This window comes from Acanthopagrus latus, chromosome 19, assembly GCF_904848185.1.
Source record: "Acanthopagrus latus isolate v.2019 chromosome 19, fAcaLat1.1, whole genome shotgun sequence".
NCBI lineage: Eukaryota > Metazoa > Chordata > Actinopteri > Spariformes > Sparidae > Acanthopagrus > Acanthopagrus latus.
This window is the reverse complement of record NC_051057.1, coordinates 24,519,895-24,547,323: the sequence shown is the minus strand read 5'-3', so window position 1 is coordinate 24,547,323 and position 27,429 is coordinate 24,519,895. Positions and strand designations below refer to the sequence as shown.

Here is a 27,429-nt window from a genome sequence, read left to right as displayed (position 1 = left end):
CAGAGGTTCCTTAATTACTTTGTTGCTAATTGGTTTACATGAAAATCAGCCGGCTGCCTCAAACACTGATTGTCGTCCTGTCACTGGGAGCACGCTGGTGGCTCCATGTTCTCAGTCTCACGGCTGCTGGTCTGTTCACGTGACTCCAGGTGTGATCCACAGTTACCTGAGTGGGTGACCACAGCTCCACTGATCATTCCATCATCTCTATGCTGACTGAGAGCCTGAGCACCCAAGACTGATCCACTGAGTCTGTGAACGGTCTGATCAGAGCAGCTTCATGTTCTCCCATCTCATCTCTATCAGTAATCAATGATATATATGATCATAAACATTGATCATGTCAGAACACAGACAGAGAGCTTTGATTTGCTGCTGCCCCCATCAGGTGAGCAGAGGAATGACAGCTGACGGATGATCTTCATCCTCATCGTAAGAACAGAGGACCCAGCAGTCAGCAGAACACCTGAACAGCAGGTTCTCCAGAGAACCCACAGAGCTGCTTTAAAGCCTCAGGCCTCAGCAGAACCCTGTCGCACTACTGCAGTACTGCAGTACAAGTACGTACACACACACACACACACACACACACACACACACACACGTCTGCTGCTCTGCTTAAACACATAAGGACACTCTGATATCAGCTGTGTATCGATCAATACATCTCAAATATCTACAGTGACCCGATGAAGACATACTGACAAATAGAACCAACAACACCGACGTGTCAGCAGAAAAAAAAAAACAATGAAAACTGAATAACAAATATTTTCAGATTAAGAAATAAAACCAGAATCATAACAACATGTCTTCACATGATGACGTCTCTGAGTTCTACTCTGCAGTCCAGGCAAACACAGCTGGTACCAAAATATCATCAATCACTAAAATGACACGTTACATTTACTGATTCACATCATCTAATCAATCTGATGATTATTTTCATGGACTTCATTGGTTCTGTTCTGAAAACAAGAAACGGCTCCCTTCAGAACACTGGAAACATTTGTTCCTTAGTTATTGTTTACACTGTTTACACTGTTTCTCCTGCTTGTGACTTGTGATTTCTACGTTCTGTTATTCTGTGTTACTGCCGTTTTCATTTATGCTCTCATCTTTAATAAATGATTTTCTGATCAATGAGACATCTGTCTGTCTCTACTGTCTGTCTCTACTGTCTCTACTGTCTGTCTCTACTGTCTGTCTCTACTGTCTGTCTCTACTGTCTCTACTGTCTGTCTCTACTGTCTGTCTCTACTGTCTGTCTCTACTGTCTGTCTCTACTGTCTGTCTCTACTGTCTCTACTGTCTGTCTCTACTGTCTGTCTCTACTGTCTCTACTGTGTTCAGCTGAAGAACAAACTGCAGTTTCCTGCTCATAGGGACTCACTGTGTTCATGAACAGCAGCTGAGTATTTAAACTCAGTATTAAACGCAGTATTTCTACACAGTATTTAAACTCAGTATTTATACGGTATTAAACGCAGTATTCGTTCAGAGCTGACGCAGCAGCTGGTTTACAAAAGTTTTTCTGCTCTGAGATCAGCTGAAAACTGAGAGAAAACAGAGAAAGAAGAAGAAGAAGAAGAAGAAGAAGAAGAACAAGAAGAAGAAGGAGGAGGAGGAAGAGGAGGAGATTTTCCAGCTGGAAACTTGGATGCCGACACAGAAACAACTCCCATGTTCTTCACACCTCCCCCTCCTCCCCTCCCAGAGAGACCCGGACCCACTTCACCCGAACCCGAACCCGATTCCGGACCCGAACCTACCTTTGAAGGTGTCCGCCCGCGCGCCCGTTAGTCCCAGAGCCAGCAGACAGAGAGGCGCGAGGAGCAGCAAAGTTCCAGTCCGCTCCATGTTCACACCGAGACGCTCCGGAGCGGAGAGAAACTAGAGCCAACTCCGACACACCACTTCTTCTGCTTCTTCTGCTTCTTCTGCTTCTTCTTCTGCTCTTTCTTTCGTTCTTTCTTTCTTCCCTTCTGTCTTCTTCTTCTCCTCTTGTGTCCTGTCTGCCTCTCACAGACTCTCTCACACACAGACAGACAGGAGGTTGCGGCTGTCTGTCTCTCCGGTTTCTTTTTCCTCCGTTTCTCCTCAGACCGGAGAGAGACTGGCTCCGTGTACCGAGCAGCCGCTGACGTCACAGGGGGCGAGAGACTTTAGGGGGGCACGAGAGAGAGAGAGAGAGAGAGAGAGAGAGAGACAGAGAGAGAGAGAGACAGAGAGAGAGAGAGACAGAGAGAGAGAGAGACAGAGAGAGAGAGAGACAGAGAGAGACAGAGAGAGAGAGAGAGACAGAGAGAGAGAGAGAGAGAGAGACAGAGAGAGAGAGAGAGAGACAGAGAGAGAGAGACAGAGAGAGAGAGAGAGAGACAGAGAGAGAGAGAGAGAGACAGAGAGAGAGAGAGAGAGACAGAGACAGAGAGAGACAGAGAGAGAGAGAGACAGAGAGAGAGAGAGACAGAGAGAGAGAGAGAGAGAGAGAGACAGAGAGAGACAGAGAGACAGAGAGAGAGAGAGACACAGAGACAGAGAGAGAGAGAGACACAGAGACAGAGAGAGAGAGAGAGATTTCTGTCTTCAGGCTAACCCTTGACAGATTTGACATTTCGTTGACACATTTTTATTTTTAAATTTTCACTTTTATATTGTTTATCATTTCGTTGTGACGTCATAGGGCTTAATATTTCATTGTTTTCGCGTCTTAATTTCATGTTAACTGAACATTTCTTCATCTGTATTTACTTTATTTCATTCTTTTAGTTTTTACGACTTTATATTTAATTATTTATTTATTTGAGTAATTAAACTGTTTGTTTTTTCATCTTTTAAAATGTCATATATATATATATATATATATATATATATATATATATATATCCACTCTTTATGTTTACTTTACATAATATCTATTAAGCCTTAATTAACTCTGTGTTGTGTTATATTTCCCTCCGGATCAATCATGTATGGATCTATTATTACAATTATTATTATAATTATTGATCATTAACTGAATGATCTGATGATGTCCAACAGGATTCACACGGACAGCAGATGGAACGTGTCAGGTGTGTCAGCAGGCTCCAGGTGTGGATGTGTGAATGATCCAATCAGTCATGATGCTGCCCCCTGCTGGTCACGCAGCTTCCTGTCAGCAGCTCGGTCCAGCTCAGTCCAGCACCAGACTTCAGTTCTTCTACATTCAGAACTCCCTTTTACAAACACACGATTTTATTCTCAGTGCTTCTGTGTTCCTGCTGCTCTGAGCTTCTTCTTCTGACTCCTCTCAGCTCACAGGACTTCCTGTTTGGGTCGATCAGAACCTCGTCAGAGAAATTTTCCTTCTGTGTTTAAATTTCACAGTTTTTGTATTTTGAACTAAAAGTGAGAGGAACCAAAACACAGTCTGGCGTGAAGGTACATGATCTCCACTCATCAACCAATGAGAGCGCAGCAGCAGTGTGAGTGTCACTTTCTTCTTCTTCTTCTTCTCTCTTCTCAGCACTTCCTGCAGGTATTTGTCAAGTTTAATGACACTGATCACGTGACCGGTTAACAGCAGCTGCCCTGTGTGAAACAAAGCGCCTCATTCAGGGAGGATTTGCTGCTCGGTGCTGCCTCCTGCAGGACAAACCGAGGTCCACACAGCCAAGAGGAGAGAGGAGGTCCACACAGCCGAGAGGAGAGAGGAGAGAGGAGAGAGGAGAGAGGAGGTCCACACAGCCGAGAGGAGAGAGGAGGTCCACACAGCCAAGAGGAGAGAGGAGAGAGGAGGTCCACACAGCAGAGAGGAGAGAGGAGGACCACACAGCCGAGAGGAGAGAGGAGGACCACACAGCCGAGAGGAGAGAGGAGGACCACACAGCCAAGAGGAGAGAGGAGATCCACACAGCAGAGAGGAGAGAGGAGGTCCACACAGCAGAGAGGAGAGAGGAGGTCCACACAGCAGAGAGGAGAGAGGAGGACCACACAGCCAAGAGGAGAGAGGAGATCCACACAGCAGAGAGGAGAGAGGAGGACCACACAGCCGAGAGGAGAGAGGAGGTCCACACAGCAGAGAGGAGAGAGGAGGACCACACAGCCGAGAGGAGAGAGGAGGTCCACACAGCAGAGAGGAGAGAGGAGGACCACACAGCCAAGAGGAGAGAGGAGGTCCACACAGCAGAGAGGAGAGAGGAGGTCCACACAGCAGAGAGGAGAGAGGAGGACCACACAGCCGAGAGGAGAGAGGAGGTCCACACAGCAGAGAGGAGAGAGGAGGACCACACAGCCGAGAGGAGAGAGGAGGTCCACACAGCAGAGAGGAGAGAGGAGGACCACACAGCCAAGAGGAGAGAGGAGAGAGGAGGACCACACAGCCAAGAGGAGAGAGGAGGTCCACACAGCAGAGAGGAGAGAGGAGGACCACACAGCCAAGAGGAGAGAGGAGAGAGGAGGTCCACACAGCAGAGAGGAGAGAGGAGAGAGGAGAGAGGAGGTCCACACAGCAGAGAGGAGAGAGGAGGTCCACACAGCAGAGAGGAGAGAGGAGAGAGGAGGTCCACACAGCAGAGAGGAGAGAGGAGGTCCACATACAAGGAAACTTTGTTGAAACAGACCACAGGTGACAAGTAACTCATCAGGTTTTATTCTGTGATGTGGAGACAGAACACAACATCCATACATACTGATACTGATGACAGAGTCACTGTGTTTATACACTGAAACAAGAGCTGAAATTCATATAAAACAACTGTTTGATTTCACTACATTTAAACTTAAAATAATAATACATTTATTTTTTTATGTCGCTTTTCAAGCTACTCAAAGACCAAAAAAAGGCAGAATAATAAAAACAACACACTAACAGCATAAAGAAGGCACAAGTTATTCATTAAAAGCGTTTGGTTTGTTTTCACATTTTACAGGTTCAGAGATCACCTGCCTCTCCACCATTGGCTGGGAAAAATAGTGGGTGGAGCCACTGTGACATCACCCACAGTTTTAAGCACACAGATTTATACAGAAGAACCAGATACCAGAGGGAAACATGGCTCCTGTTCAGACCAACGCCCAGAAGTTCTCTGTCTTCTGTGTTTACTTCCTGGTTATGCAGCTCATTTAATATGCACGGTAGAGTTTCCTCCACTGGCCCCGCCCACCAGTGATGATAACACAGATCTCTTTTCTCAGTTTAGTGAAAGTTTTACAGATGTCTCTTTTATAATGGAGCTTATTCTAAATCATTTGTAGCTGCAATAACCCGAGTGACCATCTGGTAACATTGCCCACCTAGCTGGAAGCTAACAAGCTAGCTCATGCTAACAAGCATTAAAAATCTGTGTTTACACATTAAGAGAAGAGAATTTCAGCTCACGTAACTCACACGTCTCAAAGACGCACTATGTAAGAACTGGCCTCCTGTCAAACTGAGACAAACAGGAGGCAGCATGTTGCTACAACTGCTAACAGCTGCTGACTGTGATGCCGTCAGCTAAGTCGCTCAGTTAGCCGTGCAGCTCAGGAAATGAGGTGGTGGGATGGAGCCGCTGTTAGCTGCTTAGCATGCTAACTCCAGTGGCTAACTCTGCAACACACTATGAAGATTTCATGACATCAAAGCTGTTCTTCACATTCTGTCAATCATTTTTCATTTAACTAATAGAAGTAAAATGTTGGATGTTGTTGCTGCAGACAGGTTGAGAAGTGACACAAGTGTTAATTCCTCCAGAGCTCACCAGCTCCAGCAGCTGTCTGCAGGTTAACGCTATCAGAGTCGCTCATTAATCCAAAACACTGACGTCTGTCCCTCCCCTCCCGTCTGTTAGTGCAGAAAGACAGATTATATGTCTGATATTTATATTAAAAATTCTCTATAAACACTTCAAGAAGTGAAGATCAGCAGGCAACAACAAGCTGTCACTAAAAGAGGCCACGCCCCTAATTAAGCATAATTTACAGTTGTCATAAGCAGAGAAATTAGCTACAGTCACCAAAAGAGTTTTTGTACCAGGCTGTAAACATGTTCATTTAAGTTGGAGCCTCAACGGCTCTGCAAGCACCTCTACCCAGCTCTGATGTCATTAAAAAGCCCCGCCCCCTCCTCTACGTAGCTCTCAGGTAGCTGAAGAGGGCGCTGAGTCCTCCCTCCAGAACCTCCTTCACTGGCTTCAGCAGCGGGTTGTGGACGATGTGGAGTCCTTTATCCAGAGGATGGCAGGCCAACTTCTCCAGTCGGGACAGCTGGTGCATCTCCTGAACACATCATCATCATCGTCGTCATCGTCATCATCATCATCATCATCAGATTAATCAAAACTTTAATGTGTATAAAACACTAAACTCCATGTAGAGTTTACCTGCGGTACGTCTTTAATGTCATTAAAGTCCAGATTCAGCAGCTCCAACCTGAAGAGAATCACATCACATCAGCAGCGAGAACACCTGACAGGTGTGTGACACACAGTCGGTGCTTCAAGATAGGCAGGGCTAGCTGGTTAGCTGGAGTTTCCTGGTTAGATTACCTGGTCGAACACAGTTACCTGGTTAGATTACCTGGTCGGATGGAGTTACCTGGTTAGATGAAGTTACCTGGTGAGGCAGCAGAGGGCCTTGGGCAGAGAATGGAGGCTGTTTCCCTCCACGATAAGGATCTTGAGCTCCACCAGAGCCTGGATGTTCTCTGCCAGGTTCTCCAGACGGTTGCAGGCCAGGTGGAGGAACACCTGTCAGGACAGAAGCAATGACTGATGTACAGGTGACCCTGCTGTCAGGGATCATAGGCCTGACTGAGAAGAAGAGTTTACATTTCATCAGATTTTCACCTTATCTTTACCTGAATTGACCTGAACCTCATTAACAGAACCAGACTATGTTACTGGACATTTTGGTGAATTGTGCATTTGGACTTGGACGGACTCGAAAGCTGCAGGTCCACTACGGTGAGGAGATTTGGACTGAAGGTGAACGTACCAGAGCCTTCATGTTGTAGACGCAGCCTGGGACGTGAGCGATGTGGTTGTGGCTGAGGTTGAGCTTCCTCAGTCTGCTCAGATTGGAGAGAGAGGCGGGCAGCGAGGTCAGCTGGTTGTTGGCCAGACTGAGCACCTGAGAGACACAAACACCTGTTACTGACTCCACCTGCTGCAACAGTCAGCTAATAATCTGGACGTGTCTGTGGTTTGACTTGATATCCTGGAGACTGAGGAGCAACACAGACCTCCATCTTAAGTCCTCTCTTATTCTCTTTGTACGTTCCAAACGCTGACACTCTGGGATGGCACCGACCCGACCCACGATCCCAGACGTTTAAGTTTCCAAGTTTTTAACTGAGCTAACTAGCTAAAACAGCTACAGGTATGCTGCCCCCTGTTGGTGTGGATGAACCTTTGCAATATTTTAACACCACATCTTTACTTTAACTCAACTACAGTCTGTCTGTTGTGTATCTGACTGTTTCAGGAGTCAGCAGCAGCAGTGGTATTTGAAGTATTAGTACCTCCAGCTGTGTACAGGCTCCCAGCTCCTCAGGAACTTCAGTCAGTCTGTTTCTGTAGGCAAATAAAACTCGGAGTCTCGTCAGCTGTCCGATCTCTGCCGGCAGGCTGCTGAGCTGCACAACAAGATGAAGAAGGAACTCAATCATGTTCTACTGACCAATCACAGGACAGAATACACATGGCTGAGACAGGACTGTGAAGGTCTTTTGGTCTTTTCTGAAGAAATGATAGATGATGAAGCATGCAGCCTGTAGGGGGCGCCGGCAGCACTTCACACTGTGACTGGTGTTTGTCAGAGGAGCTGAAGTGAAGGTTGGAGGAGGGAGGAGGAAGGTGAGGAGAGGACAGAAACTGGATCCTGCTGGATTAGAGGGGAGATTATAACCTTTATTTATCCAGAACACAGAGCAGCTGCTGGGGGAGGAGGGGGAGGAACAGGGGTCAGTGCCTTGCTCATGGACACGCTGACAGACTCTGGCTTCTGTTTCATAACCATAATAAGACCCGATATTTCCCATCATGCACCAGGATTGAGCTACAGTTGTCATCATCAAACCGCTCTCGTCTATCACTTTGAACGTATCTAATGAAGACGATGATGATGATTTACCTGGTTCCCCCACAGGTTCAGGACCACAAGGTTGGAGAGGAGAGCCAGGTGAGGAGGAAGAACCTTCAGACTGTTGAGAGACAGATTCAACTTCTCCAACTCCAACAGCTCCCACAGCTCATCTGGGACCTCCTGCAGGAGGAGGAGAGGGTCCTCTCAGATCAGCTTCTTTTGTCTGACCTGCTGCTGCTTCTTTAATTTCCCTCAATCGTCTCAACCTCTTTTGTCCAAATTGGCCACAAACATCACCTGGAGATGTTTTTGCCCCTTAAGTTCAAAGTTTGAATGAAACCAATGATGTGAAGCAGCAGCTGCCTCAGATCAACACAGACTCTTTTATATACATTTAAATGTGATATGCATCATGTTAACATTTAATGACACAAATAAACGACCAGGTTGTGATCTTCACCTGACTTTATATCATCAGGAGGAGAGGAGGACTGAACTTATATGTTTTTGGGCAAACTGCTTCTTTAATAGATGCAGAGCAACATCTCTGCTGTGATTGGTTGTTGAACTGTGTGTGTTCGTGTCGTTACCTTCAGTCCTCGGCGAGCCAGACTCAGGACGTTGAATCCAAACTGTTTGACGGTGAATCGACGGATTCTGTCTGCGGACGTCAGACTGTCCTCCGTCCCCACGCTCCTCCTTCCTTTCTCCTCCTTCACCTCCGCCTTACAGACTGCTCCTCCCATCCCTCCCTCTCTCACACCTCTCTGCTCCTCAGCTGTGACCAGACAGAACAAATGTTCTCCTGACTGATGAAGTCTGAGATTCAGATGTTCTTCTACTGTCAGACGCGCAGATCTGCTGTCCACATGTCAGCTGCTCTTCTTCTGACCGTCCAGATGTTGTCCAGGTGTCCTCAGCTGCAGCGTCACTCAGTTCATCAGGATTAGGACTCAGTTTAGTCTGACTAACTCCTGCCGGTCCAACATGAAGAACTTGTTTCAACATAGACACTGAACCAGAACACTTAAACACTGAACCAGAACACACAGGTCCTGATCTGAAAGTCTCTGAAGCTCTGTGAAGACGAGAGGAGCTGCAGGTTCACATGATCACACCGACACACACCAACATTATTATCATTAAAGCAGCTTTAAGATGTGTAATGTACCTCAGACCCAGCTGGAGACGTTTCAGACTTCCATTTAAAATCCTCTTAAACATGACGGCCGACTTCATCAGAGGTGGAGAACAGAACTGTTTAGTGTTTGAAGACAGGAGAGGACGATCGACTTAGAGAGTGTTAGAGAGAGAGAGGGGAAACTATTTGAGGACGAGCATTGACAGACAAGTGAACCTTACCTTTGACAACACACACACACACACACACACACACACACACACACAGCTGGTGCTGTCAGTCTCTCTGGTTAGACACTGAGACAAAACAGTGATAAGTTCACAGCTGCAGAACGAGAACTAACTGAAGTGACGGATCAAGTCACTGCAACTGGTGACCTCAGACCAGGGAGCCAATGAGAGGAGAGCTGAGGTCTGAAGGAGGGAACTGGAGTCAGACACCAAGTGAACTCCAGACTGAAGAACAGCTTTGGACCCTCAGAGGGAACATCCTGAGTGAGTGGAGGCTCACGCCCGAGCAGGTCTCGACCTGCGAGGTCCCTACTGTTTTTCAAATTATTACTTTTTTTTTGTCTCAATTGATCTGACTGATTTGTCTCATTTTTCACTGCCTGAACATGCCCCAAAACTCACCAAACTTGGAATACAGGTCACACCTACTTAAAAATTTCATGATCTATTGTCGTTGGGAATTTCGCTAGTGTTAGCGCGCTATAATCAAGAAAAGTGCATTCATGATTATAACTCCCATACACTAACACACGTAACACATTCAAAACCCTTATATCCACGTATTCACTGAATTGTGCTGAATCTTGTGATATAGGCCACACCCATTTTTGTCAAAATATCGCAAACCTACTTTTTCAAACTCCTCCCAGGCTCTGTGCAAAATGTTGACCAATTACCACCAGGTGGCGCTCTTTATATTTAAGTATTTTATATCTCAGCATCTGCTGGTCAGATTAAGACAAAACTTGGTACAATTATTGCCAATGTCCTCCTGATGACAGCTGACAAAAGGTGTTACCATCGGACTCTATAGCACCCCCTGGAATATTAAAAATCCAAGCCCCACCTCCTACATGCACACATATGAAGGACATTCAGTTTGCATATGTATCATGACCGGACGCACAAAAAACATCGAAGTACCAAACGGTCACTCCAAAAGGAAGTCGGCCATTTTGATTCAAAGTTCCCGTTTCACCCTCATTTTGATCCATTTCCTGCCTCGTACTTTAACAAACTCCCCCTACAGCTTGAACACCACAGACTTCCAATTCACTCATTATCATCCTCAGACCTTGAAGATGAAAAGTTATCAAAAGCTTTGGCGTCAACGTCAAACATGGTGGGTGTCATGGTGCGGTCCATTTTCATGCCATAATGCATCAAGTCCTTAGAACTTCAACATACAATTTCCCATCTACATCAAACTCATCACACATGTGAATACCTCCATGTATCAGTACTGTGTCAGATCCATAGCGCCACCTACTGGACACAGGAATTCAGACAAACATCCTATTCACATGACATTTAAAGGTTTTTTCCTTCATATCGTACACTACAAGATGACATGCAACTAAAAGGTGAGCACACCCTCCCACAGTGCCACCGCCAATCAATAATCAAAACACAACTGACCACAAATGAGTTTGAGGGATTTTTCAACAGTAGTCCATTTTGTTTTTAAGTATATAGCAGAGAGTTCTTCTGACCTCAGTGTACATTATTTAATACCGGCAGGAGCAGGCCATCAAATTAGACAAGAACAACTTCCTCTTTCCTATCTGAACCAAACTTCACGTTTGATCAGAGTCCAGCCCTGAACACGGAGGCCAATATACAGTCATCGTCACAGCACCACATGTTGGACACAGTAAATGACAGTTAACCCCTTCCTGCACTGTCTGAAACACAGTTAAGAGACGCTGTACGCTGCACACCCCGACAGCAGCATGCCCCGACGAGCGTGGACTGCGAGGGCCCGATCATCGCTGCTCGCAGCTTTAATTGTTATTGTTACTGTTGTTACTGTAAACATGCACAGTGGCGTCACTCCGTCTGCCTCCCTCAGATTATGATTAATAATCATCAGCCAGGGATCCTACAGAACTCTCACTGTATCTGAAATGTTTGTGGAACTTCAGCTGTTTAATGTGCTGCTTAAAAAATCAAGAACTGACACGCCTGTGTATCATTTGATGATTTCAACACAGGTGCAAATGAATTCAAACACACATAAAAGTCGCAATAAAGAGCAGCAGTTTTAAGTCAAGACAGAAAAGTCAGTTTACACTGACTAAGTTCTGACGCAGCTCAACAGTTCAAGAAGGAACGAAGGAACTAAGATCCCCCTGGTGTGTGTGTGTGTGTGTGTGTGTGTGTGTGTGTGTGTGTGTGTGTGTGAATGTAACACCTTCTTCTTCAGTCTAATAATAAGTTCATCAGTCATGTGACTTTCTGCTGCGTCTCCTGGCAGCAACAGGAAACTTGTTTTGAGGGTCCAATGAACAAATTCCAGGATCAGTCTGGAAGTGACTGACAGCAGGAAGTGAGTGACGGTGCGACTACACATCATGTTAAGATGTAGAAACTAGTTTGTGTTAAATTGCAAGAGAGTAATAGCCTACACTAAACACAACACACACACACACACACACACACACACACACACACACACACTCATCTTGTGTCCCTCACACATGATGCACACATAAACAAACACACACCTTTACTCCTGGTCTTAGGAATAGTTGGAATATACACCTGTAGCTTGGTCTGTTTAACGTGCCTGTCATTTCCGTTATGCATTATTTGGTATTGTTGTTTAATAATGTAAAATATTTTTTTATTAGATTACTCGATTAATCGATAGAATAATTGATAGAATACTCCATTATAAAAATATTCGACAGCTGCAGCCCTAATTTAATAGGTACATTTTATAATTCTTCTATTTATTGCCCATCAAAATAACAATTAAAACTTTGTAACTCAGTTTATTAAGGTAGTTATAAATGAATGAAATGCTTGATTACTATTTTGTAGCTCTTGTCACACCACAGAGCTTCTTCAGCCACTGAGAAATAATCAGTGTAAACGCAAAACACAAAGCCAATCAACACATAAATGATGTGAATCAATCAGCAGTTGATCGACTGAATCATTGATCATGAGAAACAGGAAGCCTCCAGTCAGCCTTCTCCTCAGCACACCTGCAGCTCTCGGTCCATTTCCTGCTGGACTCTTGTGTTCACCTGAACAACAACTTCACCTGATGAAGACTAAACGTATGAATATCTGCTGGTTGTGTTTCTGCCTGATGCTGCTGCTGCATCTTCGTCATCATCAGTGAAGTTCTGCCTCCATCTAGTGGCAGAACAGAGAAGCACAACATGACCTGGTGACCTTCGTCCCGCCGTCTGCTCCACATTAAACTCCTCTACAGGTGTTTCTGTCGCTCTCAGCTGAGCCCTGGTCTGCTTCAGGTTGAGCTCACTTGGTTTCTGGTTGTTTCCATGATTCACAGTTCAGTGATGCTGGTTGGTGGGTTTGTTCTGCACAGAGATCGAGGCGACCTGTTCATGTTGTGCATGTTATAGCAGGACGTCCCCGTCACATATGGAGGGATGTTCAGCCATCTAAATACTCAGAAGGGAACAAGAAACCTTCAGAGAACAAAGTGGATGGAACCCATTAAAACACACCAACAGCTGCTGGTGGAGCACAAACCTGTTACATTACAGAACCACAAAGATCTGAGTATTCTTTCTTTCCATTGGCTTTAAAGTTCACTTTGAGAACACTTGGACTTGGAGCAGTTCTGTTTCATCTGACGTCTCTTTAAAAACAGCATCACACGACCTCTGAATTGTTTTTCTTCTCATCGTGTAATCAGTGCAGTCCAGATCCGTCAGTGTGACGCTGTGAGAGATAAAGTCCACTTATTAAGAACAACACAAGAAAACTTGTCATTTAAAGATTACATTACGTCATGTGAGACAGTAAAACAGCCAGCTGACAGATTCATCATCACACTGTCTTGTTTAGCTTCATCTTAGTTCAGCTCTCTGTAGAGGAAAGGATCCACCTCACGGAGAGCAGCGATCAGGGCTGAGCTGGCTTCTCTTCCTCTTCCTCGCACTGTGTCGATCATGTCTCGTGCTCTCTCTGCTGGGACTCTGTCTTGTCTTCTGAAATTCTGCATTTCTTCAACACTTATAATTCTAAGTCTACGAAGTTTATCCAGAATTTGGTTGAGAACAGGTTCAGACACTCTTTTTACAAACTCTGGGCGAATCAAGTCCAGCTTCTCCTCTGCTGGGACCCTGTCCTCTGCTGGGACCCTGTCCCCTGCTGGGACCCTGTCCTCTGCTGGGACCCTGTCCCCTGCTGGGACCCTGTCCCCTGCAGGGACCCTGTCCTCTGCAGGGACCCTGTCCTCTGCAGGGACCCTGTCCCCTGCAGGGACCCTGTCCTCTGCAGGGACCCTGTCCCCTGCTGGGACCCTGTCCTCTGGTTTGCTCTGTGGAGTTTCCCATCTTAAACCTGGAAGACAACCAGAAAAAATCATTTTGTTTAATAACGAACAATCACATTTGATCAATGATTTAAATGGAATAAATTCAAGTGATAGATTCAAGTGTATTGATAAAATTCTCACCACCTCAAAAACTTCCGTGCTTCTGGCACTGATTCTACAGTTTTCACAGGTGTGTATGTTGTTCCTACAGTGTTGTGTCGGCATCTCTTTTACTCTGAGGTCTAATGATGCGTTGCGAGGTGAGTTATTTTCATACAAAGTCAACGTTAATGAAAAGTTCACGTTTACTCACTCTGGGCAGCATGAATGATGTGAACATACTTTCTTGTTAGTTGAAAATATTTAACTCAAGCGAGGATTTGGCGTCACTCTGTGTCCTGAAAGTCTATCAGCGTTGACATTCACACAGACGTCATGACGTTAACGTCGCTGATGTGCAGACATTCATCATCAATCAGTCTTTATTTGTCAAGCACCAATTCACAACAAAAGTCATCTCATGACACTTTAAAATGGAGCAGGTCTGAACCAAACTCCTTGATTCATTTATTTACAGAGACCAGGGAATGTGAGCGGAGCGGAGCATGTGAAATATAGTCGGAGCACAGAGCGGGTTTTAATCTAAAGGCCAGAGCGATGGTTCCGTTTCGCTCCAGGTTCGTTCCGATATCGCTCTCCACAAGTCATAGCATGCACAAGTCCACACAGACTCACGTGTGCCTTCAAGGGTTCTACATCAGAGGTCATTAGTTGAGAGATGGAGTTTGTAAAATATTTCGAAAAGCAAGCAGAAAGGTCATATAGGTGCACATCAGGAATTGTTCCCTCTTTTAAATTTGAGCAAGCGTGGAGCGATTTCACCTGAGCTGAATGAAATGTTAAAAATTATAAATGCAAATGTTGCTTTGTAAATGTCACACAATTATTATTTCTATTGCAACACTTTTCTGCAGCATGCTAAGTTAAGCTAAAGTAGCCTTGCCGCAGTTTCTCATGCAGGTCGATGTGATCTCTTGTTTTAAAAGGTGCGATTAATGGAGAGGTGTAAGAGAAGTTGCTGTAATCATTTTTATGTGTTTACACAGGTATGTAAGCTCCCATTATGTTCTTTTTAAAATTCCAATTTGTTCAATGAAATCATAACTAAAAAATGACTGCTGATGGGGTGGAGAATATTTGATGTTATGTTTTATGTAGCTGATTGAAAGCAGTGGCGTTAAATTTAGTAGCAAACCAGTGTGTCAGACCGGCTACGTAACATCAGCACGCGCTTGTTCATTGCTTGATGCTGTCAAACACAGACAGAAACATCCCTCCAGCCAGCAGGGATATATAACCACTGCTCATTTTTTTCATCCTTTTATTGATACTGTATGAAGTATTAATATTAATACTTAAGGGGCGGCTGTAGCTCAGTGGGTAGAGCTGGTGGACCGGCTCTCCTGGGCGGAACTGAGCTACATGTCGAAGTATCCTTGGGCAAGATACTGAACCCCAAAGTTGCTCCTGCTGTGCAGATGCCATCAGTAAGGGTCCTGCGATGAGCTGGCAACTCATCCAGGGTGAACCCTGGCCTGTGCCCATTGTGGGAAACTGGATTTGGCCCCAGTAAGGCCCCCAGCCCCTCAGGGGGAAACGGCAACATCCCGCGACCCTCACGGATAAGCGGAAAGAAAACGAAACGAAACTAATAATTAATTTAAAAACATGCTGACATGTTTTTGTCAGGTCAAAAGTTTGTCAGACCGACTTGAAAGCCAATGGCTTGGCTCAAGTCTTACCTGAAAGAACACAATGTGTTTCTTAAAATAGTACTACATCTATATTTGCTGATGGAGTTCCCCAGGGCTCTGTTCTGGGCCCTTTGCTCTTCTCTTTATATATTTCAGAGTTATAGAATACTTTTGTGAGTTTGTGATTTTGGGCTGTATAAATAAAATGGATTTGATTTGAAAAGGGGTCTAAATGTGATTTTATTGTCTGTATTGACAGCGAGACACACAGGAAAGATTGTTGGTGGGTTACGGATGTGAATAAAACTAAATTACATTGTTGTAAGCACTCATGCTGCCAGGTTAGTATATGGAAATATGAAAAGAATTATATGGAGATAGAGCAGAATGTGAATGTCCCTGAAAGTGAACAAGAGCTCTACATGTTCATCATATTTTATTCTACTGTAGTGTTTTACAGTCCAGACCCTGATGTCAGGCGGAGAGCTGCTGCAGGAAGCTGAAGCCTTCACCTGTCAGAGGCACGTCACGTTTCCAGACTTCTCTCTTCTCTTGGTCCCGGACTGTCAGAGTCACTTTCTTCGGGTTTGTCGTCAGGAAAACTTCAAACGTTGGAAAGAAATTTGGTCCATGCTTAAAGCGAAATGGTGCACACTGAAAACCAGAGGCAAGATTTTTAGACTGGTTGTAAAAATGTTAATATAGTATTTTTCTGAAGTGCGATGTTTTAACATGCAGCCCAAACAGGATGGCTGGATGATCACTTCCAGGGCGCTTCCCAGTGTGCGACCCAGCAATCTGCCCAGTGTATGCTACTTATGTGTTACTTAGTTTAACTGGGAGCTGTAAAAAGAATTGCCCATATGGGATAAATGAAGTTTTCTGAACTGAACTGAAACAAAACTAAGGTCCTAATAGTTGTTAATAATCATCACAAGTGTCGAAGTGACTCGCCTCAGGCTGGATTGTGAAGCCCTCAGGTTCACAGTGGACACTGTAGCTTTGACCATAGCTGAGCTCACAGTCAGAGGAGATCTTGATGTTCACAGCATCATCTTGTTGAGAGGCAACCTTCAGCAACAGGACATTTACATTATGAGTTTCTGCTTAGATACTCAATCCATTTTATAACCGCAAATGTTGATCCGAGTGTTTTACACATGGCTGGATGAATGAATGGACGTCACCATTTCACTGTGTTGCTGGTCACAGGAATCCCTACAGTATCTCATCATCATCATACATTGCTCGTGACATATTTGGCGTTTAGAGCCCATCATTCAAAACAAAAGTTGTCTAAAAACATAATTTCATTTCGCTCCATTTTTTGACCGACTGTATAAGAAGTGTGTTGACAATTTGCTGGGTGTGATCAAGTCACATCTTCCAACCAGATGAAATAATGGTGTCAACAAGAAAGTCAAATTATACAACTGTGAATCTGACTGATGGTAAAAACAAATGACAAATAGTTTTACCTCATTTAGAGGGATGTTGTCCTGCAGCAGAAATACATCGAGTACTGGGTGCCCTATGTGTGGAGGTCGGAGGAAGAGCAGAACTTGGCCAACTATTGGCACTGAGATGTTCAGAAACCTTTTCATGAGATCCCAGATCAGACCAAAGGCAGAGAGGTGAGGGACCTTCACAACCACATGAGTGTCTGTGATCTCCAGCGGCTCCAGGATGCTCATCCCATCGTTAGTCATATGGACAACAGACAGCAGGCCCTCAAAGAGCAGCACTGTGGAAGCAAAGAGCTGTTAGACTTCTGTTTTACTGCCCAAACAGGCTAATCTCTACCTAATTAATTTCTTACCTTGAGGTCAGAGAGTTCAAATTAATCTATGTTAGTAACTCTGGAGCATTTAAGGATGCAGACAAATAAGGACTCAAACAAATTACAGCAAAACAAATTGTTGCAATTTTGCTAATACATTGTGTGACATTAAAGACAGCCGTGTGTTTACCATCCTTTGTTTCGCAGTGTGGCAGGTGAAGCTGACAGACAGCAGCATCCTCTGAAGACCTGATATCAAACAGCATCCCTGCAGCCATCTTGCCAGCTGATTGGAGGAGGCTCTCATCCCATTGGACAGTCCTGTACAGCAGCTCTGCCTCTTGAGTTATAACAAACACCAATCCAGTGAAAGCACACTGGAACACACCAGGACCAGGACACCTGAACCTGCAGGACACAGAAAGGCCGATTACAACAAGTTGTCTGCCTGTCAGTCCAATGATGTGTTGAGTTCAGGCATGCAGACTCCATGTTTTCAGTTACCTTCGACGTCTTATTTGACATGTTTTAAATCAAATCTTCCTTCAACCTGTGAATCCAGTCGTCAAGCAGACAGATCATTGATCATTCAGGTGATCAATCAGGCATCGTGACCTCAAACTGTACATCAAACAACAACAACTGATTTGACAGGAATTCACAACAATTCTGCATCCCATAGGTCCAGACTGCTGTCTCTGGATATGGGTTAGGGTTAGGGTTAGGTGATGGCTTCTGATTTGGCTTTGGTGATATCGGACACTGCTGCCCCCTTTTGAAAACTTTAGTCTCAGTTGGCTATCATATGTCCTTTTTGAGGGGTGGTGTCCGGAAGTGAATTTAAGTTATGTTATATGTTATATGTTATAAGCCTGGAAATGAGCGCTATCACTCTACTTCATATTTTCTATCAATTAATGTTTGCAGAGCATATCAGGGTGAAATTTAAGGCTTATTAATTCAAGGATACATGTGTTTTGCTCTGCTTCATATTCACACCACTATCTGTGCCCCATGTGAGGCCCATCATAATATCGCTTGATATGTTGTATTACAACATCTACTCGGCTGTAGGATAATAAAGACATCAAAACTATCCGGTTTTAGTCTTGAGAGAAGTAATAAAAACACAAATTATTAATTAATTGCTGAGGACATCAGAAAATCAGTGCTGAAAGGACCAGCACCTTCAGTGAAATGTGCTAAACTGAAGAAACTGACTTTGAGTTAAAGTGAACAGCGCTGACGAGGCTGAAGAATTCTGTGTTTTATGTTTTAGTTACCTGTATAAAGTCTTTCGAGACTCCATCAGCTGTTCCGGTGTGAAACATACCTTCTCCTGAAATTCAAAAAGAGTTCATGAGAACACACTGAGGTGGGAGCAGAAAGTGAACACTGAACTCTACCAGAAATGTCCAGGTGACTGCTTCACTTTCTCTGCTCTTTGTTAGTCATATCACTACATTATCTCTTTTCATAATGTAGTGAATGATTAATATTATTGTTCAGTTAATTGATTCTGCACAAGTGAAGCCTGCAGGACTATGCTGGACAGCAGCTAGTAGTTTATATCAGGAGAAAGTAGAAGGTCAGAAACATTAAACCCTAAAGGGGGCACAACTAAGGAACATGAGTCTGATCACTGACTGATGAATAAAATGTTTAAGCAAAAAACTGACATTTGTTTTCAGAAGCTCTTGACACACAAGCTGATGCTGCTGCTTCAACCTCTGTGGATCATCAGGACACAGCTGATCCTCTTCATCCTCACTCTCCTCTCCACTGTCCTCAGACACAACCAGGTCTGTCTTTGATGTGGACGGATCTGCTGGGTGATAAGAGACATCGGATAGGGACAGGAAGATACTCAGCAGAGGTCAAACTCACTATGGTGACCAACAATCATAAACCTTTAACCACAGGGTTAATGAAGAGCTTTAACTCACATCCTTCATGTGTGTCAGGTGTAGCTCTGTTTTCTATGTCAGCCACCCTGCAAGAAGAAAACACAAATACAGCTGTTGTCTCTCATGAACAGGTAAAGGACCAGACTCAGTTAACATTATAAACAAAGTCAATGGGAATAGATGCAAATTTACATCTAGTAGTGCCAGGCAATTTAAACGAATTGCATGAGTTGAAAATATTCGACTGTCAGCAAAACTTGTCTGTGTGTCGCAGGGATTTGTTGAGTGTTGTGTGTTTAGAGCTGAGCTGCTCAGAGCCTCCAGCTCGAGAGGAGAAAGTTGGTACTGTTCTCCACTGCTGTTTATCAACCTGAATGCGGAGGTGACCTCCATTGTTGGGTGTTTATGTTCTGTAATGTTGACTGCTGACTGAAGATGCAAAGAGGCAAAATGTACTTAACTTTATAAACGTAAGGTACAATACTGGATTGTACTTCTTGGTGTTAAAAAGTTGAAGTCAGTTTACAGTAGAAACAGTTTCTTACTTTAAGTCTGAGGGTCCAGGTTCATCACTGAAGTCTGGAGATCTTTCTTCGGACTCGTCACAGCTGGATCCTGGAGACTCTGATTTGTGCTCTTCTTCCTCCAACTTGCTCATCTTCTGGACTCTAGTCTTTGTGACAGTTGAACTATCAACACCTGTAAAACTAGACACATGTATACCAATACATTCAAAATACACTTACATTAAAGAAGTGATCATTCCTAATCAAGTCATTCAGTTAGATTAGTCAGAAACAGTTGTGCAGCTTGAGGGAGCTCTCAATAAACCTGAGCAATGACGAAGAGAACTAATCCCCTGAACTCAAACACTGCACACCTGTATGAATATGATTGAATGATACTGGTCAGCTGATGGATCGGCCACTGATGAATGTCAGTTTCTGACAGTGTGATTTCAGTGATCATCCTGATCGAACACAAAGCTCCAATCTCCTCTCAAACCTTCAACTGTTGCTGAATGAATATGCTAACTGTTTTTTAAAGAGTAAAACCTTAGAGACCAACAAATGGATTCATCAACAGACACTGAAAGCTACTCACTTTGATCCTCACAGTCTGCGGTCTGCAGTGTGGACATAAAAAAAACAACAAAGACCCTCCGTTTCTGTTTTTACACAAAGTATATACATTTGAGCATTTTCAATAACTCTATTATAATAATAATAATCTCTATTTTTAAAAAACCTTCAAGGATGTCAGGGGCCTGTTGGATCCCTGATTAAGACACTTCATGACAGAATACTACCAGCCTTAAATCTGCATTATAGTGTCACAACTTTACTACAGTGTCTCACCTTAAAGTCTCCAGTCTACTGTGCGGACTCTCCAGAAAATCACACAGCATCTTCACTCCTGATTCCTGCAGGTTGTTTTCACACAGGTCCAGCTCTCTCAGATGGGAGGGGTTGGACTTCAGTGCCGAGGCCAGAGAAGCACAGCTGATCTCTGACAACCTACAGTAACTCAATCTGAAAAAAGAATAAATTATGTAGATAGAAATACATTTATAATCCAATCAAATGTGTTCAGGTTTAAATGGGTCGCTCAACATTACTTAGTCCTAATCAAAGGGCAATTCCTGAAAATTAGTCAGGTGACACTGTCATTGTATTATTGTGGATTGTTATAGTTTCAGCCTACAACAGAAATCATCCAAATGTCATCGCAACATTCTTACACCTGTATGAACCAACTTTCTGATCTATCAGTATCAACAATCAGAGTTGTGGCCGCATCAACACTTCTCAATTTGAATGTGTTTTGCACACTGCATGGAGCAGTGTCTATCCTTGTGACAAGTGTGTGGTGATAAAGTATACTCTCTATTCTCAAATAGTTTTTATAGAATGATGCTGATCGAGACATCGACAACAACATAATATCAGTTTTTAACTAAATCGTCATGAAACTTGTTGTCTGAACAATTAAAAAACAAAACAGAACTTGATCTTATCACCAGTCAAATATTGTTTTACTCAAAAAAGGGTGGAGTCACGACACATGGGAAAAGTACTTGAATAGGCTGCACTCCTCTATAAAGAACATACATTTGAACCATGTCTGATGCATGTGCAAAGTTTCATGAGTTCCTTGGCGATGTTTTAGGCCCCTGTTCCCCTGCCAAAGTTAAACTGACCTTAGAGTCTCCAGTCTACAGTGTGGCCACTGCAGAAAATCACACAGCAGCTTCACTCCTGAATCCTGCATCTTGTAGTTAAGACTCAGGTCCAGAACTCTCAGATGGGAGGGATTGGATTTCAGAGCTGAGGCCAGAGAAGCACAGCTGATCTCTGACAAACTGCAGCCACTCATTCTAAATGAAGAATAAATTATGAGCGTTAGTTACAGCTTGAAATCATTTAGTTAATAATCTGTTCAGACATGATGAAGGTTTAGAATGTAGAATTTTATGTGCTATCTTTTCTTTTACAGCCACAAACAGAAGAGAAAGGGATGGTAGCTTTTCTTTTATTGACAGTATTAAATGGGTAGATGATATCAATTAATATCAATCACAAGCCAAAATCAAATCAAAATTAAATCAAGGCAGACTTACTAATATCGGCAAATATCCTATTGTCATCTAAAGAATCAATGCAATATCATATTTTCATGAAACTGTTAATTTACAACCTTACTGATAAAGTCACCTCTATCTGCAGGACAGCCAAGGCCAATCAATATGATGTACTCTGCTTCCAACTCTTAGGCCAACAGTTGACCAATGGTCAGCCATGCCAGCTCTTAAAACCTTCTTCAGTAGGGAGTTGACAAGTTCTCAAGAATTCCTACTCAACAACTGACCAAACCACTGAAGACAAAAGCAGACTTTAGCATCAAGGTACTCAGTGTGGATCAGTACACTATTAGCCTTAAGTCTGCAGTTTCATGTTGCAGAGATGTTAACAAGTCATTTTTTGGGAGTCCAAGTATAGACTCAAGTCTTTTGTCACGAGTCCAAGTCAAGTCTCAAGTCTCTGGCCATCTGATCTGTCCCTAACACTGTATTGTTAAATCTAATAAATTCAAAGCATGTCTTGTAGCTACCATCCATACAGTATAGTATCACAATCAATCCTAGGATTACCTTATGGGGTCTACTGCAATGCAATCTAAAGAAACGCAAAGTAAGAACTCTGTTTGAATTCTGTATGATGTCTGTATTTTTCAACATTTTAGCATCTGCACCAAAGGATACATCATGTTTTTCTGCGATACTAACTGGCTGTGAATCATGCACTACATTTTTCAGTGTTCAAAGTGAGAGGAAAACATCCGTATTGAAAGTGAACACAATTTCATTGCAATGGTCTGCATTTTTTTATAGCGCTTTTCCAGTCTAACAACAGTTCAAAGCGCTTCACAATACATGCCACATTCATCCATTCACACACACACACACACACACACACACACTGATGACGGAGGCTGCCATGCAAGGCGCCAACTGCTCATCAGGAGCAATTTGGGGTTCAGTATCTTGCTAAAGGACACTGACAAGCAGCTAGGGGGAGCCAGAATTCGGGCCAGGATTCGAACCGATCACTAGACAACCCGCTCTACCCACTGAGCCACAGATGGTTAGCTTGCCACAGCCGCCCCCATAACTTTGTTTTTCAACATTTTGGTATAAATGTTATAAAACCTGCATGATAAACCTGACATATGTGTAGCGTTCCTGGAGGAAAATAGCTCTAAACTAATACTGCAATGTTTATATCATGTTTTTTTTTCTTTCTGAAATAAAAAGTTGGCAGCCAAGAGTGGATGTGGCCTTTTGACAGGAAAATGATCACATATACTTTAATGGAGCTGATTAATTTTGGTAACGTCCAGCACTTCAGTGGGTCACCAATTTAGGACATTGTGTAATCTAATCTTCTGCCACTTAACACATCCTTCTGGCCCTCAGACCTGGTGAACTATTAACCCAAGTCTGTCACATCATATGGCCAGCTAGCAATCTGCCTGTTCCCAGCATTAGCACGACACTTTGTGATGGTTAGCTTGTTACCCTGTGACAATATATGCTAAGTTTAACATCTCTTTCACATCAGCAATTGACTGACCTGTCTGGGTACGTTTTGAGATGCCTGATTAATTTCCATGTTGTTGAACTGGCGTCATTTATCCTGGTGCCACACAACTTGCATGTAACTGTTGCAAAGTTATTGTAACCAAAAGTAATGATAAAAGGCACAACTCCAGGAGGATTTGTTGTCGCCATGGTCAATGCATTTTTTGATCTGTGAGTGTACACACACATAGCGCATGCGTTGCATTGTATGTAATGGCAAATGAGACATGCAGCTTGTCATAGATTTCCCCAAACATAGATGCACCGATAAAATGAAAAAGAAGTACATGGATGAATTAAAAACACATTTAAAAGTAATAATTGCATGAAATACAGGCTGTTCACAGCCAAGTCTGAAGTATTTTGAGGTGGAGTTGCAAGTCAAGTCTGCAGTCACTGGGCGACTTAAGTGCGATTCAAGTCCAAGTCTCAGACTCAAATCCCCATCTCTGTTGTGTTGCCCTAACTTTCACCTCATATTAATTTTTAGTACAGATACAGTGTCTGACCTCAATGTCTCCAAGCTACAGTGTGGACTCCGCAGAGAATCACACAGCAGCTTCACTCCTGAATCTTGAAGGTCATTTCCACTCAGCTGCATCTCTCTCAGATGTGAGGGATTGGATTTCAGAGCTGAGGCCAGAGAAGCACAGCTGATCTCTGACAAACTGCAGCCCTTTAATCTGAATAAAAAACAAATTATGTGGAAAAAACAATTTTAATCCAATCAGATGATATAGTATATACTGTATTTTCACGACCATAGGGCGCACCGGGTTATGGGGCGCGGTTTCACTTACGGGTGCTTTTTCTGTATTTAACAAATACATAAGGCGCACTGGACCATAGGGCGCGGGCATGGTAAAACACACCGGTAAAACATGCAAGCTAGTGTGTGTATTTAAAAAGGCAGCGGGAGCAAAACTGAGTTTGGTTGTGCTTTCTTGAAATCCTGGCCCGGATGGAAAGATGGCACCGTTTCATGAAGCGAAAGCACCAAGACGGACCTCCTTGAAAATGTTCAATTTTCATTTCTTCCGCTAGCGTTACTGCCCTTAGTCGTATGGTGACTGTAGAGACGCTTCTTCCAGCTGTCCTTTGACCGGCAATCCATTGGTCGAGTCGGTCTTCCAACTCGGGCCATCTCGCCTTGTGTCCGCGGAAACTCAGCTGCGTCTTCTTGACCTGTCGCAGCTCTTTTCCACCTTCCTCCACTTGCGAACCATGGATTCATTGATATTGTATTCCCTCGCGGCTGCTCGATTCCCATGTTCCACCGCTTAACTGACAGCTTTCAGTTTAAACTGTGCTTCGTAAGCGTGTCTCTTTGCCATTATCGGGGTTGCCAAAACAATGACACACATACCGGCACAACGTTCTCATCTAGTCCTCTGTTACGTCCGTCTTACAACAACAACAATAACGCCCACACTTCACACTTCACCCTTCAAAAAAACAACACATTAGGTGCACTGCACTATAGGGCGCGCCGCACATTTTGGAGAAAATTTGAGACGTTTAGGTGCGCCTTATGGTCATGAAAATACAGTACATATATATAACATATCATATATATAATGATAAGACATTGCTTGAGAATTTTACAGAAAGCAAAGAAACACAGCAAGTAAACATAATTAATCTAAAGCAAGTATTAATTTAGAGGATGTTCTGTGACGTTACCATTACCAAAGTCAATGTCACAAAAGTCATTTATTTACTTTACCAACAGGGGACATTTTATACAGTTTCTTTGGGACCATCCATACAAACTCTCAGTTCATTTCATGGTTTTTCTTAGTACATTCTAACATTTTAACTATTTTTGGGGGTTGTGTGTGTCATGTGATGTTAAGGACACATTTCAACCCAATCCAGTTTATTATAAACAGTTGGTGATGCTGAAAATACACATTCAAAGATCTGAAAGATTATGTAACTTTGCTCCAACTGTCAAACTTGAAAATATCTGGAATCCAGCTATAGGATTTTGGTAGGTCCCATGAATTTAAGATAATTTTTAATATCATTTTGTCAAGAATTAAAGATTGCATGACAACTATGAGGTAAAAAGTCAGTTAGCCAGGTATGACCATAAAGAAACTGTAAAAAAATAAATAAATAAATAAATAATTTACGCTTATGGTTTCAGGTAAATGGTCACATCTGTAGACAGGACATCTGACAATACATAAAGTGGAGAGAATTTTGGAACTCTGGGTTGGTTGACATCAAATGGCCACCCTTTAACAGAATTGTTATGTGACTGAAGATTAATTTAGTTCAAGATGTTAAATAATAATAATACACTTTACTTATATAGCATGTTCATGATCAATTATAAATATCAGATCTACAACATTAACAGAGTGTCAGTCAACTGACCTCAGAGTCTTTAGTCTACAGTGTGGACTCTGCAGAAAATCACAATCACACAGCAGCTTCACTCCTGAATCCTGCAAATTGTTGTTACTTAGGTCCAGCTCTCTCAGATGGGAGGGGTTGGACTTGAGAGCTGAGGCCAGAGAGACACAGCTGATCTTGGACAACCAGCAGCCACTCAATCTGAAAAAATAATAAATTATGATTATAAATAAAAATACATTTAAAATCAGGTTTGAAATGTGCAGCTCAATTTTACTATGCCTGAATCAATGAGCTTTTCCCTACAATTACTTTTTCATTGTGTTAGTGTCATCACAACATTCATACACCTGTTCATGTTAACACACATTAATAACATGCATAATAACAGACACGTCAGAGATGCCTACTTCCTTCGCTGTTGTTCAATGTAGCTATCAAGCATTCAGTCATCTGGTTCAGGAATCATTTGAGGACAATTACTTGTCAAGGCCTGATCCACATCTCTTGCTTATTTTGGGTAACCATCTTTTATACATTTCCCATCAGATTTCATCCCAGGTACCACTAATTTTGGATCTGTTTGGTTGTCCAAGCAGAATTGTGTTTGTAACCCAACTAAAGAAAATACTTCTCTATTCCACTATTCCCTTTGAGATATTATTAGGGAGATTCAAAATACTTGGCAGAACATGGGTGTGTTTGTCAGATATTCCTCCAAGTGCCTCTGTACTGACCAATTCTTTTAGATCTCCCTATTCCCCCCTGCAACAGGGGACAAGGCAGGGCTGCCCTCTTTCCCTACTGTTATTTGTCCTTGCTATTGAGCCCCTGGCTATTGCTCTACGCTCCCTCAGGGGCCATGAGGGATTCTACAGAGGAAGGGTGGAAAACAGGGTCTCTTTATATGCGGATGACCTGCTTTTATATGTAACAAATCCCTATGACTCCATCCCCAACATAATGTCTACTCTGAAGAAGTATGGCGATGACTCAGGTTATAAGTTAAACTTGACAAAGAGTGAACTGCTCCCAATCAACAAAACTGCCCAAAGCCTTTTATACTCACATTTCCAACTTAAAATAACAAATTCAGTGAAATAATTGGGAATGGTAGTAACAAGAGGTATTAACTGCCTGTTCAATGCAAATTTTAAACCACTATTTCAGCGCACTGTTTGTGACCTTGAGAGGTGGTCCCATCTCCCTATCACTTTGGCAGGTAGAGTCAATATGGTAAATATAAACATTCTTTTTTTTATTATTATAGATTTATTTTTATTAACAACAGTTATTACAGCATGTTTGTGGTTTACAGCAGGTATCTTCAGTTTGTTACATTCAAAATTATATTTTACAAGCATAGCATACCCAAGTATCTTACATTGAAACACACCATACATGGATGATATCTTTTCTTTTTTTTTAACAAGGAAAAGTAAGATTAGAAGTAATAATAGTAGAATCAAAATAACACACACACAAAGAACAAACAAAAAACATAACAAAACAAAACAAACAAACAAAAAAAACAAAGATGATCCCTCCCACCCTCCCTCCCTCCCTCCCTCGCATGGTTCTCAGCTTCCTTTCATGTTTATACCTACACTAACTATATGTACAGTTTACACATACACTCATCCGACCAGTCACATTTATATAAAATCAGGTTATTACTCACAGCATATTAATCAAAGAGGAAGGAATGAACAGTCCCACAGAGGGCTAATCTGAAACCAGCCCAGTAGGGCTCACATCGACTAAGT

At 43.0% G+C, this 27,429-nt stretch overlaps 3 protein-coding genes across 15 annotated transcripts in view; all 3 read right to left on the bottom strand.

The window, feature by feature from the left end:
• Positions 1-2,125, bottom strand: part of LOC119008413 (receptor-type tyrosine-protein phosphatase mu-like) — a 115,315-nt gene extending 113,190 nt beyond the window's left edge. For all 12 annotated transcript variants that reach the window (XM_037078683.1, XM_037078685.1, XM_037078686.1 and 9 more), the window contains exon 1: positions 1,773-2,125. In XM_037078683.1, the coding sequence (XP_036934578.1) occupies positions 1,773-1,860 (88 nt within the window). In that variant the 5' untranslated portion in view covers positions 1,861-2,125. The remainder of the gene's footprint in view (positions 1-1,772) is intronic.
• A 2,473-nt stretch (positions 2,126-4,598) lies between these two features.
• On the bottom strand, positions 4,599-11,537 carry LOC119008257 (leucine-rich repeat-containing protein 30-like). Of its 2 annotated transcripts, none has more exons than XM_037078331.1 (8): positions 9,218-11,537; positions 8,637-9,124; positions 8,095-8,226; positions 7,484-7,597; positions 6,958-7,092; positions 6,577-6,710; positions 6,345-6,393; positions 4,599-6,240 (listed from the first exon to the last, which is right to left on the bottom strand). In XM_037078331.1, the coding sequence occupies exons 2-8, from the start codon at positions 8,790-8,792 to the stop codon at positions 6,091-6,093; spliced, it is 870 nt and encodes a 289-aa protein (XP_036934226.1). In that variant the 5' UTR covers positions 8,793-9,124; positions 9,218-11,537; the 3' UTR covers positions 4,599-6,090. The 2 variants fall into 2 exon arrangements, with proteins under 2 accessions (XP_036934226.1, XP_036934227.1); XM_037078332.1 differs by having other exon boundaries at positions 8,637-9,020.
• A 337-nt stretch (positions 11,538-11,874) lies between these two features.
• Positions 11,875-27,429, bottom strand: part of LOC119008408 (NACHT, LRR and PYD domains-containing protein 12-like) — a 28,462-nt gene continuing 12,907 nt past the window's right edge. Inside the window, 13 exon segments of the mRNA XM_037078677.1 lie at positions 11,875-13,743; positions 15,984-16,125; positions 16,426-16,542; positions 16,950-17,215; positions 17,442-17,659; positions 18,535-18,590; positions 18,931-19,076; positions 19,198-19,244; positions 19,704-19,865; positions 20,517-20,690; positions 21,359-21,535; positions 23,809-23,982; positions 25,685-25,864. Of these exon segments, the coding sequence (XP_036934572.1) occupies positions 13,253-13,743; positions 15,984-16,125; positions 16,426-16,542; positions 16,950-17,215; positions 17,442-17,659; positions 18,535-18,590; positions 18,931-19,076; positions 19,198-19,244; positions 19,704-19,865; positions 20,517-20,690; positions 21,359-21,535; positions 23,809-23,982; positions 25,685-25,864 (2,350 nt within the window). The 3' untranslated portion in view covers positions 11,875-13,252.